The 16,742-nt window shown below is 43.8% G+C and overlaps 1 protein-coding gene across 1 annotated transcript in view; it reads left to right on the top strand.

Moving 5' to 3' along the window:
• Window positions 1–14,973: 14,973 nt before the first annotated feature.
• Window positions 14,974–16,742, top strand: part of EPHB1 (EPH receptor B1) — a 466,953-nt gene continuing 465,184 nt past the window's right edge. Inside the window, exon 1 of the mRNA XM_061420965.1 lies at window positions 14,974–15,457. Coding sequence (XP_061276949.1) covers window positions 15,400–15,457 — 58 coding nt within the window. The 5' untranslated portion in view covers window positions 14,974–15,399. The remainder of the gene's footprint in view (window positions 15,458–16,742) is intronic.

The following is a 16,742-nucleotide window of genomic DNA, read 5'->3' as shown; positions in this document are numbered from 1 at the left end:
TAAAGCTTCTCATATGTAGTCAAGGTACCTATATTTTCTTTTGTAATTTGGGCTTTTTGTGTCTTATTTATGAATCCCTACTCCACCCACTGCTCTTCATTAAGGCATTCTGTATTTTCTTCAAAAACATTTTTAGAGTTTTACCTTTAATGTTCATTTTTAATCCACTTGAAATTGATTATATTTGGTGTGAGAAAAATATCTAATGTTAATTTTTTCAAATTTCCCAGCATCATTTACAGCATGGTTTATCCCTTCCCCAGTACTTTGTAATTCTTTTTTGACATGGATTTTTCCATCTATACATTGGTCCTAAATCACTACATCACTTCCACCCTGTTCTATTTATGTTAGCTTTATAATAAGTATGAAAAGTTGATCAGGCAAGGCCTTCCGTTCTTTTGTCTTCAAAATCATCTTGGCTGTTCTTATCTTTTTGCCTTTGAATTTGGGGTCAAACAATCAAATTCTTCAAAAATAGTGTGAATGCTTTTCTTGTGTTTGTATTAAAGTTATATTTAAAGTCAGGGATAATTGATATCAATTTTCTTATCCATGAAAGTGGTGTATCTCTCTGGTTACTTAAGTACTCTTTAATAGAGTCATACTTTTTTTACATACAAGTCTTTTAAAACTTTCTTTAAATTTGTTCTAAAGTACTTCCATTTTTGTGTTTTTAAATGCTATGATATTGAAAATTATTTTTTTTGTTGATGTTTAGGAAAGCAGTAAAGTTTTTCCTCCTTTTAAAAAACTTTCTATTTTCTATTTAAGTATAGCTGATTAATAATGTGATAGTTTCAGGTGGACAGCAAAGGGTCTCAGTCATACATGTCCATGTATCCATTCTCCCCCAGGCTCTCCTCCCATCCAGACTGCCTCAAAACACTGAGCAGAGTTCCCTGTGCTATATAGTAGGTTCTTGTTGATTATCCATTTTAAATATAGCAATGTGTACATGCTGATCCTAAACTCCCCTAACTCTCGGTTTCCCTCCAGTCTTCCCCTGGCAACCATAAGTTTGTTTTCTAAGTCTGTAAGCCTGTTTCTATTTTGTAGATAAGTTCATTTGTATCGTTTCTTTTTAGATTCCATATATAAGGGAGGTCATACAACATTTCTCCTTCTTTGACTTACTTCCCTCAGCATGGCAATATCTAGGCCTATCCTTGTTAGGAAAGCAGGAGATTTTTATATATTGGCTTTTTATCAGCAAACTTGCTCATCTCTCATGTTTGGTCTAATGATTCGTTTGTACAGTCTCTTGGGTTTTGTAGATAATCTTACTATTTATGACCCAATATGTTCCTTTTTTCTCCCTTTCCTTTCTTTATAACTTTCATTTCTTTTTCCTGTTTTAGAGTGCTGGCTAGGACCTGCAGTAAAATGTTTAATAGAAACAAAAGAGCAGTTATCCTTTTCTTTTCCCCAACTTCAAAGAGAATGCTTCTGATATTTGATCATCCAGTGTATTATTTGCTTTTGGTATATATCATATTTCAGATTAGAAAGTTCTTTTCTATTTCTTTAGTTAAATACTTTTTAAATTGTGAAAAAGTTCTGAATTTTTATCAGAGGTTTTATGTGTCTGTTGAGATGAGTATATACATTTTGTCTTTTAATTAGTTAATGAAGTAAATAGATTCATCTAAAGTTAGACCATCCTTACAATCCTAGGAAAGCCCAAATTGGTCCTATGGGAAAAAAAAAAAAAGAATACAGTACATTTCTGGGTTCAGTTTGATAATATTTTATTGTTTATTTGTGCATTTATTTGGCCCTTTGTTTTCCTGTACTGTTCCTAACATGATTTTAGAAACATCCTTGAATATTTAGAGTAGAACTCACTGGCAAAACCGTCTGGATTTAATATTGTTACCTTTTCATTGTATAGATTTTACTGATTCAAGTTATTTCATGGTAATGAGTCTACTCAAATATTCTTTTTGTGAATTAGATTGCATATGTTATATTTTTTCTATTTCATTCATGTGGTTCACAGTATTCTCTAAAATTTCAAACTTTTTTTTTTTTATACGTATGTCCCTCTTTTCATCCCTAACACTTTATCTCATTACAGATTCCTTGCAAAATAGCTCAATCTTGTCAGAAGCTTTTCCATCTTGCTCCTTTTTTTCAGACAGTGAGCTTTGAGATATGGTGTCTTGTTAATAATTTCTGTATTTTCCATTCCTGTATGTGTTTCTCTTTATGTTGTGTTTCTTTCCTTTGAGTTATTCTCAGTTTTATTGCTTTTGTTTTAGCTCCTTGAGAGAGAAGTTTTACTTAGCAACTTCTATTCTTCTCAACTTTATAATATTCCAGGATACAAAATTACCTTTAAATATCATTTTAGCTGCATGTCAAAATTCTGAGAGGTTGAGTTTTAATTATCATTCAATTTGAAATATTTTTCATTTCCCATTGAGATTTCTTAATTAGGGGACTTCCTTGGTGGTCCAGTGGTAAGGAATTTGCCTTGCAAGCAGGGGACATGGGTTCAATCCCTGGTTAGGGAACTAAGATCCCACATGCCAAGGAGCAACTAAGCCCACACTGCAACTAGATTGTCTGCATGCCACAACGACCAGCCTGTGAGCCACAACTAGGGCACCCATGCACTGCATCAAAAGTCCTCATGTGACACAGTGGGAACACCAAGTGCCTCAACTAAGACCCGATGCAACCAAATAAATTAAAAGAGAAAGAGAGCAATTTCTTATTTTAAGGTCATTAAAGTAAGGCAATGGCACCCCACTCCAGTACTCTTGCCTGGAGAACCCCATGGACGGAGGGACCTGGTGGGCTGCAGTTCATGGGGTCGCAAGGAGTCGGACACGACTGAGCGACTTCACTTTCACTTTTCACTTTCATTCATTGGAGAAGGAAATGGCAACCCACTCCAGTGTTCTTGCCTGGAGAATCCCAGGGACGGGGGAGCCTGGTGGGCTGCCGTCTCTGGGGTGGCACAGAGTCGGACACGACTGAAGTGACTTAGCAGCAGTAGCAGCAAAGTGTGTTTCAAAGTTTCTTTTATTATTGATTTCTAATTGCATTACTTTGAGGCCAGATAATGTGATTTGTGGGGCTTCCTAGGTGGTGCTAGTGGTAAAGAACCTACCTGCCAATGCAGGAGATATTAGAGACACAGGTTTGAACCCTGGGTTTGGAAGATCCCTGGGAGGAAGGCATGGAAACCCACTTCAGTATTCTTGCCTGGAGAATCCCACGGACAGAGGAGCCTGGTGGGTTGCGATCCATAGGGTCACAAAGAGTCAGACAAGAATGAAGCCATTTATCACACATGCAAAACGTGATTTGTATGGCCAGTTGTTTGGCCTTTACTGAGACGTCCTTTGTGGCAATTGTTCTATATGTACTTGACAGCAACAGGCAATCACTAGTGATTAGATAGGACTCTGTGTCCATCTCTTTTAAGTTGAGTAGTTATGTTGTCACAGTCTTCTAATATAAATTTTCCTCTGGTTGATCTATACATAACCAAATGAAGTTATTTTAAAACCTCTCTCTATTATGGTTGATTTGTCAACTTTTCCTTAAAATTTTGTGCTTTTCTTTTAATAATTTGAGGCCATGCCTTAGGCACACAAAAGTCCAGAATCCATGTATCTTCCTAAAAAATTATTCATTTTATTATTGTGTAATGCTTCTTTTGTTACTAATAATGCTTTTTCCTTATCTTCTGTGTTAATTTACCTATAACAGATTTCTAAAATCAATATTTTCCTGGCATTTCCTGGCATATTTTTTTCTTCCATTTATTTTGAACATTTTTGAATCCTTATTTTTAAGGTGTTTCTTCTAACAATATATAACTGGATTTTCTTCTTAACCAATCTGATGTTCATATTTTAAATTAGTTCGTTTCATTTATATTTATTATGTTATAGATACATTTAATATGATTGCTAGTATCCTTTGATTTATTTCCACCAGTTTATTTTTGCTTTATTTATGCTATGCTTTTCTTTCTCATATTAATTTTTATCAGAATATAGTATGCTATGCTTTTCATTCCTTATTTTTCTTTTTTCCTACTCCCCATTGTTTTAATTAAGTTTCATTATCCCTGCTTTCCCATACTGCTTATCTGGGAAGTGGTTACCCTTAACATTCTAAAGCATGACTAACTAGACAAGATGTAAAATTATTCAATATTTCTGTCTGCCTCCAAAATGGCACCAGAGTTTTAAAAAATATTTAGGTTTTTAACTCCCATCTTTGATGCTGTTTATAGTCAGTGTTTTAGTGTTATCCTGCTTTTATAAACTTCAAACATTTGCCCACATTATTGTTTCTTTCATCTTATTTTGCTCTTCTGAGTTCATTTCTTTTATTTGTGAACTATTCCTTTTAGTAGATCTCGGAGATAGTATCTTGGGGATAAATGCCCTAAACCTTGCTTCAAAATGCCTTTATTTTGTGTTCAGTTTTGAGCACAACTTTAGCAGATTTTAGGTTGAGCTTTCCTGGTGGCTCAGTGGTAAAGCATCTGCCTTTCAATGCAGGAGATGTGGGTTCCCTGGGTTGGGAAGATCCCCTGGAGGAGGGCATGGCACCCACTCCAGTATTCTTGCCTGGAGAACCCCATGGGCAGAGGAGCCTGGTGGGCTACAGTCCATGGGGTTATAAAGAGCCAGACATGACTTTGCGACTGAGCATGCATGCAGGATTTTATGTTACACAAAATTTTAGATTCATGGTTATTTTCTTTCTGTAATTAACATTTTGCTACTGAGAAAACTAATTGTCATGTCTTAAAAGTAACTGTCATTTCTTTCTGATCACTTTCAATGTTTTTTTCTGTCTTCGGTATCCTGAAGTTTCATTATGATTTGTTTATGCACGAATATTTTTTTTTATTCTGCTCAAGGCTTTCTAAATTGTGCTTCTTAAACCTGAACAATTTATATCTTCCAACAGTTTTAGAGATTTTTTTATTTTCTCTTGATATTGCTTACACCCCACCCACCCCCATTACTTCAATTATTTCCTCAAGTATTTTAAGAAGAAGAACTAAAGCGCCTCTTGATGAAGGTGAAAGAGGAGAGTGAAAAAGCTAGGTTAAAACTCAACACTCAAAAAATGAAGATCAGGGCCTCTGGGCCCATTACTTCATGGCAAATAGATGGGGAAAAAATGGAAACAGTGTCAGACTTTATTTTCTTGGGCTCCAAAATCATTGCAGACAGTGACTGCAACCATAAAATTAAAAGATGCTTGCTCCTTGAAAGAAAAGCTATGACAAATTTAGACAGTGTTTTAAAAAGCAGAAATATAACTTTCTTGACAAAGGTTCATCTAGTCCAAGCTATGTTTTTTCCAGTAGTCATGTATGAATGTAAAATTTGGACCATAAAGAAAGCTGAGCACCAAAGAATTGATGCTTTCGGACTGTAGTGCTCGAGAGGACTCTTGAGAGTCCCTTTGACAGCAAGAAGATCAAACCAGTTAATCTGAAAGGAAATCAACCCTGAATATTCATTGAAAGGGCTGATGCTGAAGCTGAAGCTCCAATACTTTGGCCACCTGATGTGAAGAGCTGACTCATTGGAAAAGACCCTGATGCTGGGAAAGACTGAGGGCAGGAGGAGAAGGGGGCAATAGAGGATGAGATGGTTGGACGGCATTATTGACTCAATGGACATGAGTCAGAGCAAAATCCAGGAAATAGTAGAGAACAGGGATGTCTGGTGTGCTGTAGTCCATGGGGTTACAAAGGGTCAGACATGACTAACTGAACAACACAACAAAATATTTTAAAAATATATGGTAACCTTCTCTTTGCATCATCCATATTTCTCAACCTCTTGTAATATCTTACATTTCTTTACTGTTCTGTATTACATTATAGCCAGTTTCCTCAGATTTAACTTGAAGTTCCTGTAAACATCTCCTCAAGAATATTTATTCTCTTAAGACTATTCATGTAGGTTTTTATTCCAATGTCTTTAATTTTTTTCTATTCTATGTGCTTCTCTCTCAAATGTATAGTTTTTGTAGTGTTTTATTTTAAATATTGACATTTAAGTCTTTCTCTGAAAGATCTATAATTGTTGTCGTTTAGTCGCTAAGCTATGTCCAGCTCTTTGCAACCCTATGGGCTGAAGCATGCCAGTCTCCTTTGTCCTTCACTATCTCCCAGAGCTTGCTTTGTTGGCAAAATGATGTCTCTGCTTTTAGGTTTGTCATAGCTTTCCTTCCAAGAGCAAGGTTCTTTTAATTTTATGCCTGCAGTCATTGTCTGCAGCGGCTTTTGAGCGCAAGAAAAGAAAATCTGTCACTGTTTCCATTTTTTCCCCATCTATTTGACACGAAGGGATGGGACCAGATGCCATGATCCTAGTTTTTTTAAAAGTTGAGTTTTAAGCCAGCTTTTTCACCCTCCTGTCTGACCCTCATCAAGAGGCTCTTTAGTTCCTCTTCACTTTGTGCTGTTAAAGTGGTATCATCTGCATATCTGAGGCTGTTGATATTTCTCTTGGCGTCTTGATTCCAGCTTGTGATTCATCCATCCTGGCATTTCCCATGATGTACTCTGCATATAAATTAAATAAGCAGGGAGACAATAATAAAAATCCTTTCCCAATTTTGAACCAGTCAGTTATTCTATGTCCAGTTCTAATTGTTGCTTATTGACCTGCACACAGGTTTCTCAGGAGACAGGTAAGGTGGTCTGGTACTCCCATCTCTTTAAGAATTTCCCACATTTTGTTGTGATCCACACAGTCAAAGGCTTTCATGCAGTCAATGAAGCAGGAGTAGATGTTTTTCTGGAACTCCTTTGCTTTTTCCAAGACCCAGCAAATTTTGGCAATTTGATCTCTGGTTCCTCTGACTCTTCAAAACCCAACTTGTACATCTGGAAGTTCTTGGTTCACATACTGCTGAAGGCTATCTTGAAGGATTTTGAGCATAACCTTGCTAGCCAGTGAGATCAGTTTTGTTGGCTGAATTTTGCCTATGGTAGATTAATTCATGTGTTCTGTGATTCTGGATTGTGAGTTCACACTTGGCATGGCTTTATTTGTGGGAATCTTATGGAGGGTTTGTGCTTTTTGTATTTCCTTCTACCAATCCATTTCTTAAAAAGTATTGAATATTTCTAATCGAGTTTTTGCCTTGCAAGTTTTGAGATTAAGTAGTAAAATTTAAACTGAATCCTATGTGAGTGAAGGCCCATGATAGGAGTTCTATGGGGAGGTTATTTTCTCTCATATCCTGAGCCTAGGTTGAGAAGCAAACTTCCTTGTCCTCCTCTCTGATAGAGGATAAACTTTTCTCTCAGTCCATGCTTTCAATGAAGGTGCTGCAGTTTGAGGCCTCAGCTTTACGCAAAGGTCTCAGTTTGAACTTTGTGCCTTGCATTCATTCAAACTCTTGTTTTCTACTAATGAACATTAAAATTCAAGCCATTAGTCTTCCTGACTGGGGACTAATCCCTACCCAGTCTGCAGTGTAAGCACTCACATTATCATCTGGATTTCAGCACTTTTTTTCTAGGCTCTTGGGGATCCTTCTTACGGACTCTGCAGCACATTGAGAAGAAAATATTTTACATATTATTGGGTTTTTCTAGATGTGTTTAGTAACAATTTTGTGGGTTAACCTATATTATTAATGTGAATGTAAGTTATTCTTTCATGATTTATTTTTTCTTTATGTATGCTATATAGTGATATTTTTTAGCCAAAGAGTTTTTAGTCAATATTCAATTCATTCATATTTGTTATTGGAAGCTAATTCTGTTACTTCTTTTGTATTTTATTGTTCAACAATAATTTACCTTCCATTTAATAATTTTTCAATTCCTTTAAAAATATACAAGTTATATTTTATTTTTACCTTCTTCAGTGTTTTTAAAGGTCTATATATGTCTTTAAATTATATTTATAGAAACACTTAATATTTAAAACTTTTTAAAACTAATTTCAACTATTTTAAGCCAATTTCAGTATTTGTAAGGTAAGCATTAAAAGAAACAAAAAGCTTCTGAACCCCTCCTATGTGAACAAGGAATTTCATATAGCTTTTCTCCCCCACCTAACATTCCCCTTCTTCTTGATCTTAATACAATTTGAGCTATTAGATTTAGGTTTTTGTAACCTGAATTTTGACAACATTCTGTATTGAGACTACTTTTGACATTTTAATTAAATTTAAAAGTGGTTTGCAAACATTTAGACTTCTATTTTTAATTGATTTTATGTCTGCCACCAAATCTCATCTCTGTTGTTTGAAATATATTTTCAAGTAACTTTTTTTCCAAACTGCTGCAAATTTTCTGAGATTTTAAAATGTAACTGAAAATTTCTGTTGCTCTCAGTCTGCTGGAAATATATTATCTGTGTCACAAATTTTTCACTTCTCAAAGTCTACAGCTCTGGCTCCATTTTCTTTTGGAATTCGGTGTTATGAAGTTAATGACATTTATTCCAACTATAGGCAATTTACTCTCTTTTTCTATGTGTGTGTTTGTGTGCGTCCTCGGGTAGATGTAAGATTTCTTTAAAATATCCATACAGTTCAAAAACATCACTGAGATGTGAGTATCAGGTCTTTATTCAGCTAAGAAAAGTTTTGTTTTTTTATAGCCTTGCAATTACTTTGATGACATTTGTACTGCTATTTCTTTTAGGAACTCTAAACTCTTTCAGGAATGCTCCTGGGGACTCTTTATAGTTCCCATTCCCTTGCAAGTAAGAACACAATTTTACATATGTTGGTTCTCCATCTTCTGTCTTCCATATGTTTTGTATTCTTTTTCAGTGTTTTTCCTTTTCTGTCCATTTTGCATGCATTTTTGGGAAGATTCCCCAGTTTGTCTTCCATACCACCTATTAAATGCTCAGCAGCAACAAATCTATTCTCTCCTGACACACATGTGTAGAGTTTAATTCTGCCCTGCATTTTTATTTCTTTAAAACCCTATTCTCTCTTTCTCCTTCCTTCTCTCGTTTGGTTGCCCTTTTTTCTTAGTCTGTTTTCTTGTCAGCTTCTTCCTTAGCCATGGAATTTGTCTTCATGCATACCAAGAAGCTTCCTGAAATGTCTCTTGGCTGGGCAGAACATCATGTTTAAAGTGATGCTCCCCTTCTGGGTCTTGGAGGTACCATCCCTGCTCCTTGCCTTGCAGTATTTCCTACAGGTCCCTGGGCTCTCTTGACCCCTTTTCATTCCTCCCTGAGAAGGGAAGACCCATAGTCCTGTTTTATGCTAGGCAGGAGGAGTGGATTGGCCTTGGGCTCTGCTTGTCCTTGCTTGCTTGATGCTTGAATCATCTTTTTAGACCTACGTCTAGAGGATGAGCCAGTGTTCAATTGCCAGTTGCCAACAGGCTTCATCTGCCAAACTGAAGTGGCATCTTTGTCTAAATACCATGTTGATTCTCTAGTGTTCTGACCTGATATGTCACAGGAAAAACTACACTCAGAGATGCACTGCTCCCACAATTATTACCATGTCTGCTGCAGCCTCTTGACTTTTCAGCCCCTCTGGAATGCATTGTGTCTCCATCAGCTCATCCGTTTCCACAGTTGTCTTGCTTGTTTTCCCAGTGGTCATGTATGGATGTGAGAGTTGGGCTATAAAGAAAGCTGAGTGCAGAAGAATTGATGTTTTTGAACTGTGGCGTTGGAGAAGACTCTTGAGAGTCCCTTGGACTGCAAGGAGGTCCAACCAGTCCATCCTAAAGGAAATCAGTTCTGGGTGTTCATTGGAAGGACTGATGCTGAAGCTGAAACTCCAATACTTTGGCCATCTCATGTGAAGAGTTGACTCATTTGAAAAGACTTTGATGCTGGGAGGGATTGGGGGCAGGAGGAGAAGGGGACAACAGAGGATGAGATGGTTGGATGGCATCACAGACTCAATGGACATGGGTTTGGGTGGACTCTGGAAGTTGGTGATGGACAGGGAGGCCTGGCATCCTGCGGTTCATGGGGTCGCAAGGAGTTGGACACGACTGAGAGACTGAACTGAACTGAGCTGAACTTGGTTGTTTTCAGACTCTCTTGGGTATAAGAAGACCTTAGGGAAGGGAGGAAGATGACTCAGGGAAACTGTTCTTCATTTGCTTTGGAGCTGAATCAGTAATGGTAATGGATATTTACTGCATTCTCTGGTTAGTAGAGATCCTGGGTGTCTGAGTCAGATATTGACAGAATAGGAATTACCACGTATCTTCCTACCTATTTCTTTAAAGCAAGTTCTTTCTATAGAAGAGAATTTGGCATATGTCATACATGTGCTTGATAGGTTTTTCTCCACCCAGCTTCATCAGCCTTATAAGGCTTGTCAGTTCCTTCTACATCCTGGCAATTAGGTTGTCTGTCAGTGTTCATTCACCTTGTTACTCTGAGTCTTCATATTTGTCTGTATTTGCTGAGGCATTTTCCAGAGAAATAAGGAGAAACTTTGTTGGAGGCTACTAGCCAGAGGCCATTTTTTACAGAAAGTCCCACAATGCATTTCAGTGTCTGTCTTCCCAGGAAGATCCTGAGATCCTTAAAGGGGGGCTTGGGGTCACAGACATCACCGGGTCTCTTGCACCTTGTTGGTCACCAACATGGAATTCCTGCTCAATAAACACTGAAAGTTTTGTTCTTTGCCTATTATCCATTGTTAAAATGCCTTAAGTAACCCACACATGATCCACCTGCTTCTCCAAAAAGAATTGATGAAAATGTGTCTTGCAGCTTAACATTCTACTTAAAAGTAGCTTGGGTCATGGACTGTGTAACAAAACCTTTCATTTGTGCCATTAAGCAATGCGTAGAAAGAAAACAATGGGATAAAGGAGCAACTTAAGATCTCATGTACAAGACATCCATATGATCATTCTCAAACTGCTGTGAAAGAAGGCTAAACGCCGAAGAATTGATCCTTTTGAACTGTGGTGTTGGAGAAGACTCTTGAGAGTCCCTTGGACTGCAAGGAGATCCAACCAGTCCATTCTGAAGGAGATCAGCTGTGGGATTTCTTTGGAAGGAATGATGCTAAAGCTGAAACTCCAGTACTTTGGCCACCTCATGCAAAGAGTTGACTCATTGGAAAATACTCTGATGCTGGGAGGGATTGGGGGCAGGAGGAGAAGGGGACAACAGAGGATGAGATGGCTGGATGGCATCACTAACTCAATGGACGTGAGTCTGAGTGAACTCTAGGAGTTGGTGATGGACAGGGAGGCCTGGCGTGCTGCGATTCATGGGGTCACAAAGAGTTGGACACGACTGAGTGACTGAACTGAACTGATGCTCCCACTACTAAGTAGAATGAAGAAACCAGGCTAAAACTACAACAAAAGGGATACAGGTTGGAGGTGAGCAGGAACTTTCTAGTAGAGTAGCTTCATAATGTATAGAAGGGAAGTTGGGCAGTTGCTTTCACTAGAAATGCTTTTCAATCTTTTAGACACAAAGCTGTTTAGAGGTGGGGGTGACCTAGTTAGCTGCCCCCAAACCTTCCAACCAGAAGGGCCTCTGAGTCCTAGAAAAAGGGTCAAGTCACTCTTGGGTGCCTGAGAGTGCTCAGCTGCTGGCTTAGAGGCAAACATCTGTCACTTTGAAGGAGTGATTTAGTGATATCAAATAGAGGGGTGATTAATCAAGAAAACAAGTGAGCATTTGACATCAGAGAGAGAGAAAAAAAAAAACAGCCTAGGAGATGCTTTGGGGAAAATGGGCACCCAGGCTTGGAATCCCAACCAATGGTGCTTTCAGGGATATTTACAGAGCATAACGTGTTGCGAGAGAGATCAATCTGCTGAACGGCTAAATTAATATTTAATTTGCTCAGGAAAAGTCAATCCCCTGGGCTATTAGGGAAATTAGCAAAAGCCCTAAACTGAAGCTGTTTTTACCTGAGCCACCAGTGTGTTCTAAAAGTCATCAGTGTCATTCCCTCATACCCTTGTGAACTGATGTGTCCATCCCCACCCCACTCCAATTCTCTCCTCTCACCCCTCTTACTTTTCCTCTGCCTCCTTCTCTTCTTGTCATAGAACTCTTCCTTTAAACAAAACCTGATATAGATGCCCAGTAAAACAAAAGGCTGTCTGAACAGAGGTGAGGTCTGAAGCCCCATCCTCTGACTGTTCCTGTACTTCCCCACCTGCATGTCCCCTGAGAGATCCTTGGAGCACAGCTTGCAACTCCTAGACAGTGGCCCCCGAGCCTCTCTAAGCAGCAGAACCCATCAAAGTGTGGACTGTAAAAAACATCTGTGGCCCTACTCATCCCTACCGATTTATGATCCTCAGGGTGAGCTGTAGGGGCCAGAGGATATTAGGTTGGTGATCCTTGTGATCCTGGCACAGGTTCAGAGTGCCTGGCATAGTTCTTGGCATTCCTGCACTTGTGATGTCCCAGGGTCCTCCCAGGAGGGAGGTTTGCAGTTGGATAATGCCTTCAGTCAGGTCTGGAAGAGCCACTCTGTACCTACACAAGGAGATGTAGCACAAGATTGTGAGTGAGAGAGACAGTTAGGGGACATTAAGGCTTCCTGAGAGAGGTTGGCTTTGGGAAGAAGTTGAAGGCAGGAAATATATTTCAGTTTGCACAAAAACATCTGATACAATGCCTGTATGCAGCAGGTGCTCAATAAACACCTGTTCTCACTACCCACCATCATCCTTTAGCTGGTACCTTGCTGACTGTCCAATCCTTCCTGTTACCTGACACCTTTTTCCTCTTTATGGTCATCCTTCTCCACTACTCCATAAGCTCTCTCAGAGCAGTGCCTGTGTCTGCATCCCTACAGCCTTGAGCAGGCCTGCCTGGCTAGTAGTTATTACCCAATAAATTTCCCTGGAGTAAGTGGGTGAGTGCATGCTAGCCAGATGCAAGGGAAGGAAAGCCTGGGCTGTGTTTAGGGGATCAAGCTGGTTGAACAGCCCGGCCCACAGGGAGGCTGGTGTAGTCTGGGCTGAGATGGCAGGTTCCAGGGAGCTTGTGGAGGAGTCTGGATGCCAGCCCAAAGTGGTCCGTCTTTCTTTAGCAGACAATGAGGAGCCATTAGGTTTCTGTACTGAGAAGAGATAAGATCAAGCTTGGCTGGAGGAGGACTGGTTTGGCAGCAGAAGGATTGGGGAAGGGAGGGGTTGGAAGCTGGGTGGCCAAGGCATTGGGCTGGCACTAGCACAGGCTCATGGGCTTGGGACCAGGGAGCAAGCTGTGGCAGAGGGGACTCTGCCGGATATGTCTCTCCTAAGACTGTGATGTAACAAAGGACAGAAAGGAGTCTGAGACTCATCTATCTGTTTATCCATAGGGGGAGGGCTGGAGGCAGAAGAGTCGGTGAAGCTGCTGAGAAACTCAGCAAGCAGAGGTTCTAAGGATGGAGTCTGGTCAGGGGAACCTCCTTGACAACTGAAAAGGGAACAGTAAGAAGTGCTAAGCAGGTAGGAGGAAAGTGGGCACTGTGGAAACTGAGGCAAGAGCTCCGGGAGAACTGGTCCCTAATGTCAGGAGTGCTGAGGGCCTAGGAGGACTACGCGTAATGGGAGCACGTTCTTCCTGGGACGATGGCTTCAGAGTCATTGGGATGTACTTGGTGCAGTGTGATGGGGCAGAGGGCAGCTGGCACGGTGTTGAGGAGGACGAGGGAGTGAAGGCCGATGCCGAGGCAGCTGGGATGGAGGGTAGTGGAGAGGGAGGTAGCCTGAGTCAGAGAGGGGAAGCAAAACAGTGTCAGAATGGAGATAGGAGTCTGACTAGGACTGAATAGGGGCAGTCCCAAGCAGAGGAGAGACTAAATATTTCAGGGTGAGAACTTGATTTGGCAACGCTGTAAGAGGAGAACAGGGAGCATGGAAGAGGCCATCACATGTGCCCACTGTCAAGTCATTGACAAATCTGGGAAGGCTTGGTGGGAAAGAGGTGACTGTTGGGGGGAGGGGTGACCTAACAGGTCGTCCCTGATCCTAAAGGAGGAGACCATCATCAGGTTTGGAGAGGGGGAGGTACAGTGAGGACACTTCTCCAGCATAGTGTTACAGCCTCAGGGCAGGTCCTTGATCTTAAACCATCCGGCTAAAGAAAGCAGAGCTGGGGAAGCTGGGCTAGGGAGAATCACTCCTGTCTCCAATGCCCTGTCCCCCTCTGCAGTCCTTCTAGTCCTGCCCCCACAGTACGGGTGCCTTCCCCTGCCGACTACCTTGCAGAGCTCTCCACTGTCCCTATTGCATTACGCCCCTCTAGGGGGTTGTGTGACCACTGGTCATTACCACCTGACCTGTTTTCTGGGATTGGGGTCCTCAGCAGATGTTCACAAAACACGTGGGGAAGTGAGAAGTCAGGGACTTCTTGGGGAGGAGAGCAGCAGGGAGCTGGATAGGAAGCATATCCCTTGCTCTGCACACTGGGCTGATGCCCCCAGATTCTCTGAACCTCATTCATTTAGTCAGCAGATGCACGCCATGACCTTCGGCGGGCCAGGCACTGTTCTAGGCACTGGCCATTCCGCAGTGAACAAAGCACACACGAATCCCAAGAATGAAGACCTCATTTTAGTAAGGAGAGACCCACAATAAACAGGATAAGTGTAAAACCACATGAAGTGGTTAGGTGAAGTGCTATGGACAGGAGGAATAAGGTGTGCCATCGGGCTTGCACTAAACAGGGTAGTCAGCGTAGTCTTGCTGAGAAGATGAAAGAAGAAAAATTTGATTATTTAAAGCTCACCTAAAGCTGGTGGGCTGTAAAGGGAAGGGCCTGAGTCCGTTCCTTCCCTTGGCCCCCTAAATCAGGGCGTGGAGAGCTACGGCCGGCCGGTGCGGTTCTCCTAGAGCACCACCAGGGGGAGCCCCGACCCCTCCTAGCGCCTTCCGAGCCCTCCCGCACAGCCTTGCAAGCAAAAGTTTTTCTTAAACTAACAATGCCAGTGTAAGGAGGTGCTCGCGCCTGATTGGATGGGGGAATTTTGCAGGTTTGATTCCTTGATTGGACAGGAGGTGTTAGGGGTGGGGAGAGAGCTGATGGTGGGGGATCCCGCTCCCTCCCCCGTCAGTCTGGCCGGCTCCGTCCTCTCGTAGGCTCGGATGTAGCTCGCAATGTGACACCAGGACGCACACGCACTCGCGCGCTCTACCCGGCTCGCACTCCCTCGCCCTCTCTCTCTTACACACAGGCACGCACACACCCACCTCTCCCATAAACACACACACACACATGCACACCCACAACCACGCGCGCCCGCACCGCCCCACGCGCGCACACTCCCGCCCACGCCCACGCCGCGCTCCGGGGAGTCCGGTCCCGGCCCGAGCGCGAAAGGATACGGAGAAGCCACCGGCGGGGAGCGCAGCGGCGCCCCGGGACGCGGCGCCCTCCCCGCGCGGCCGCCTCGGCTCGGGCTCGGCCTGGGGGCCGCCGGCCGGCGATGGCCCTGGATTTCCTGCTGCTGCTCCTCCTGGCATCCGCAGTGGCCGCAATGGAAGGTAACGTAGCCTCCGCGGAGCAAGTTGGCGGCTGTATCCCCAGGGCTTCTCAGGTTGCTACGTGTCACCCTCATCCCGAGACCCGAGGGCCAGGTTGTGGGAGAGCGTCGGCCACCACTGAGCGCGGGGCTGGGGCGGCACCCACCCGCGCGCCCCCGGCTGGCTCTCGGCGCCCGCAACTGGTTCGCGGAGCCCCCTGGCTCCCGCGCTCCCTCGCAGCCCTGGTCTCCCGCAGCCTCGGAGAACACGGAGCCCGCTGCATTGCGGTGCAGGCTCCTTAGCTCCGGCGCAGCTAGGCGTTGGGGAAGAAGGGGCGCCTCTGGCCGTCCGGCCGCTGGAGTGCGGGCGTCTGTCCGCTCCCTTCCTATCCCGGGCACCGATGCCCTTAGGCGGCCGCGCGCCACCTCTCCTTTTCCCCCGCTCCGGGTCCGCAGGCTCCGGGACTCGGCTCGGCAGGCTGGCGCTGCACGCGGGGACCCAAGAGGCTCTGCCCCGGTACCCTGCAAGTGGCTGCCGAATGAGAGGGGCTGAGTTAGATGGCCCGACTCTCGGGGGACAGCTTGGTGGTCCAGGAGCCTGCGGGCTGCCTTCTTCCCGAATCCGTCGGGGAGAAGTGGACACCTTTGTGGCCTCTTGCACCTGAAAACGAGGGTGGGGTAGGGTGGGTGATTGGTCCTGCCTAAACTCGCCCAGTCTCCCTTTAGGCTGGGAAAGGTAGCCTATGCGCAGCATTGCTCTCCCCGCCACTTCAGCCTTGACTGTACCTCCGCCGTCGCCGCGGCGGGGAAAGCGCGCTCGGCGGGCACCGCGCCTGGCGCAGCAGGGAGCTCCGCGCTCGGCGGCGCCCGCGAATCCCTGTGGGAAATCCCTGCCCCATTCCCGCCTCCCGCCACCCGCCCTCTTCTCCCGCCCCATTCCTCGCAGTTGAGCGGCGGTCGCACCCCGCTCCGGAAACACAGCCCGGCCTGGAGCGGAGTTTAGTGCCGGGATGAAAGCAACTCTGGGGGAAATGCGCACCTCAGCCCCGCTCGCTGGCCCTGTGTCCGAAGCGGGTGAAACTCCTTCGAAGGACTTCGCGCGCGGCCCCCGGCGCCGGCGCCAGCTTCAGAGCTGGGAGCTCGCTCCGCTGGGCTGCCCGGGTCCTTGTTCTGCTGCTACTGGTTGCCTAGAGGAACCCTCCATCCGCCCCACAGCCCCGTGGTTCAGCGCCCCGACCCCTCCGGAAAGCGCTGCCCTTCTCCAGGCGAAACTGGGGCCTTTTGGCCCCGGGCGGGGATAGGATTCC

This window comes from Bos javanicus, chromosome 1 (genome assembly GCF_032452875.1).
Source record: "Bos javanicus breed banteng chromosome 1, ARS-OSU_banteng_1.0, whole genome shotgun sequence".
In the NCBI taxonomy this organism is placed as follows: domain Eukaryota; kingdom Metazoa; phylum Chordata; class Mammalia; order Artiodactyla; family Bovidae; genus Bos; species Bos javanicus.
The sequence above is the reverse complement of the archived record's forward strand: the minus strand, read 5'-3'. Positions and strand labels throughout refer to the sequence as shown.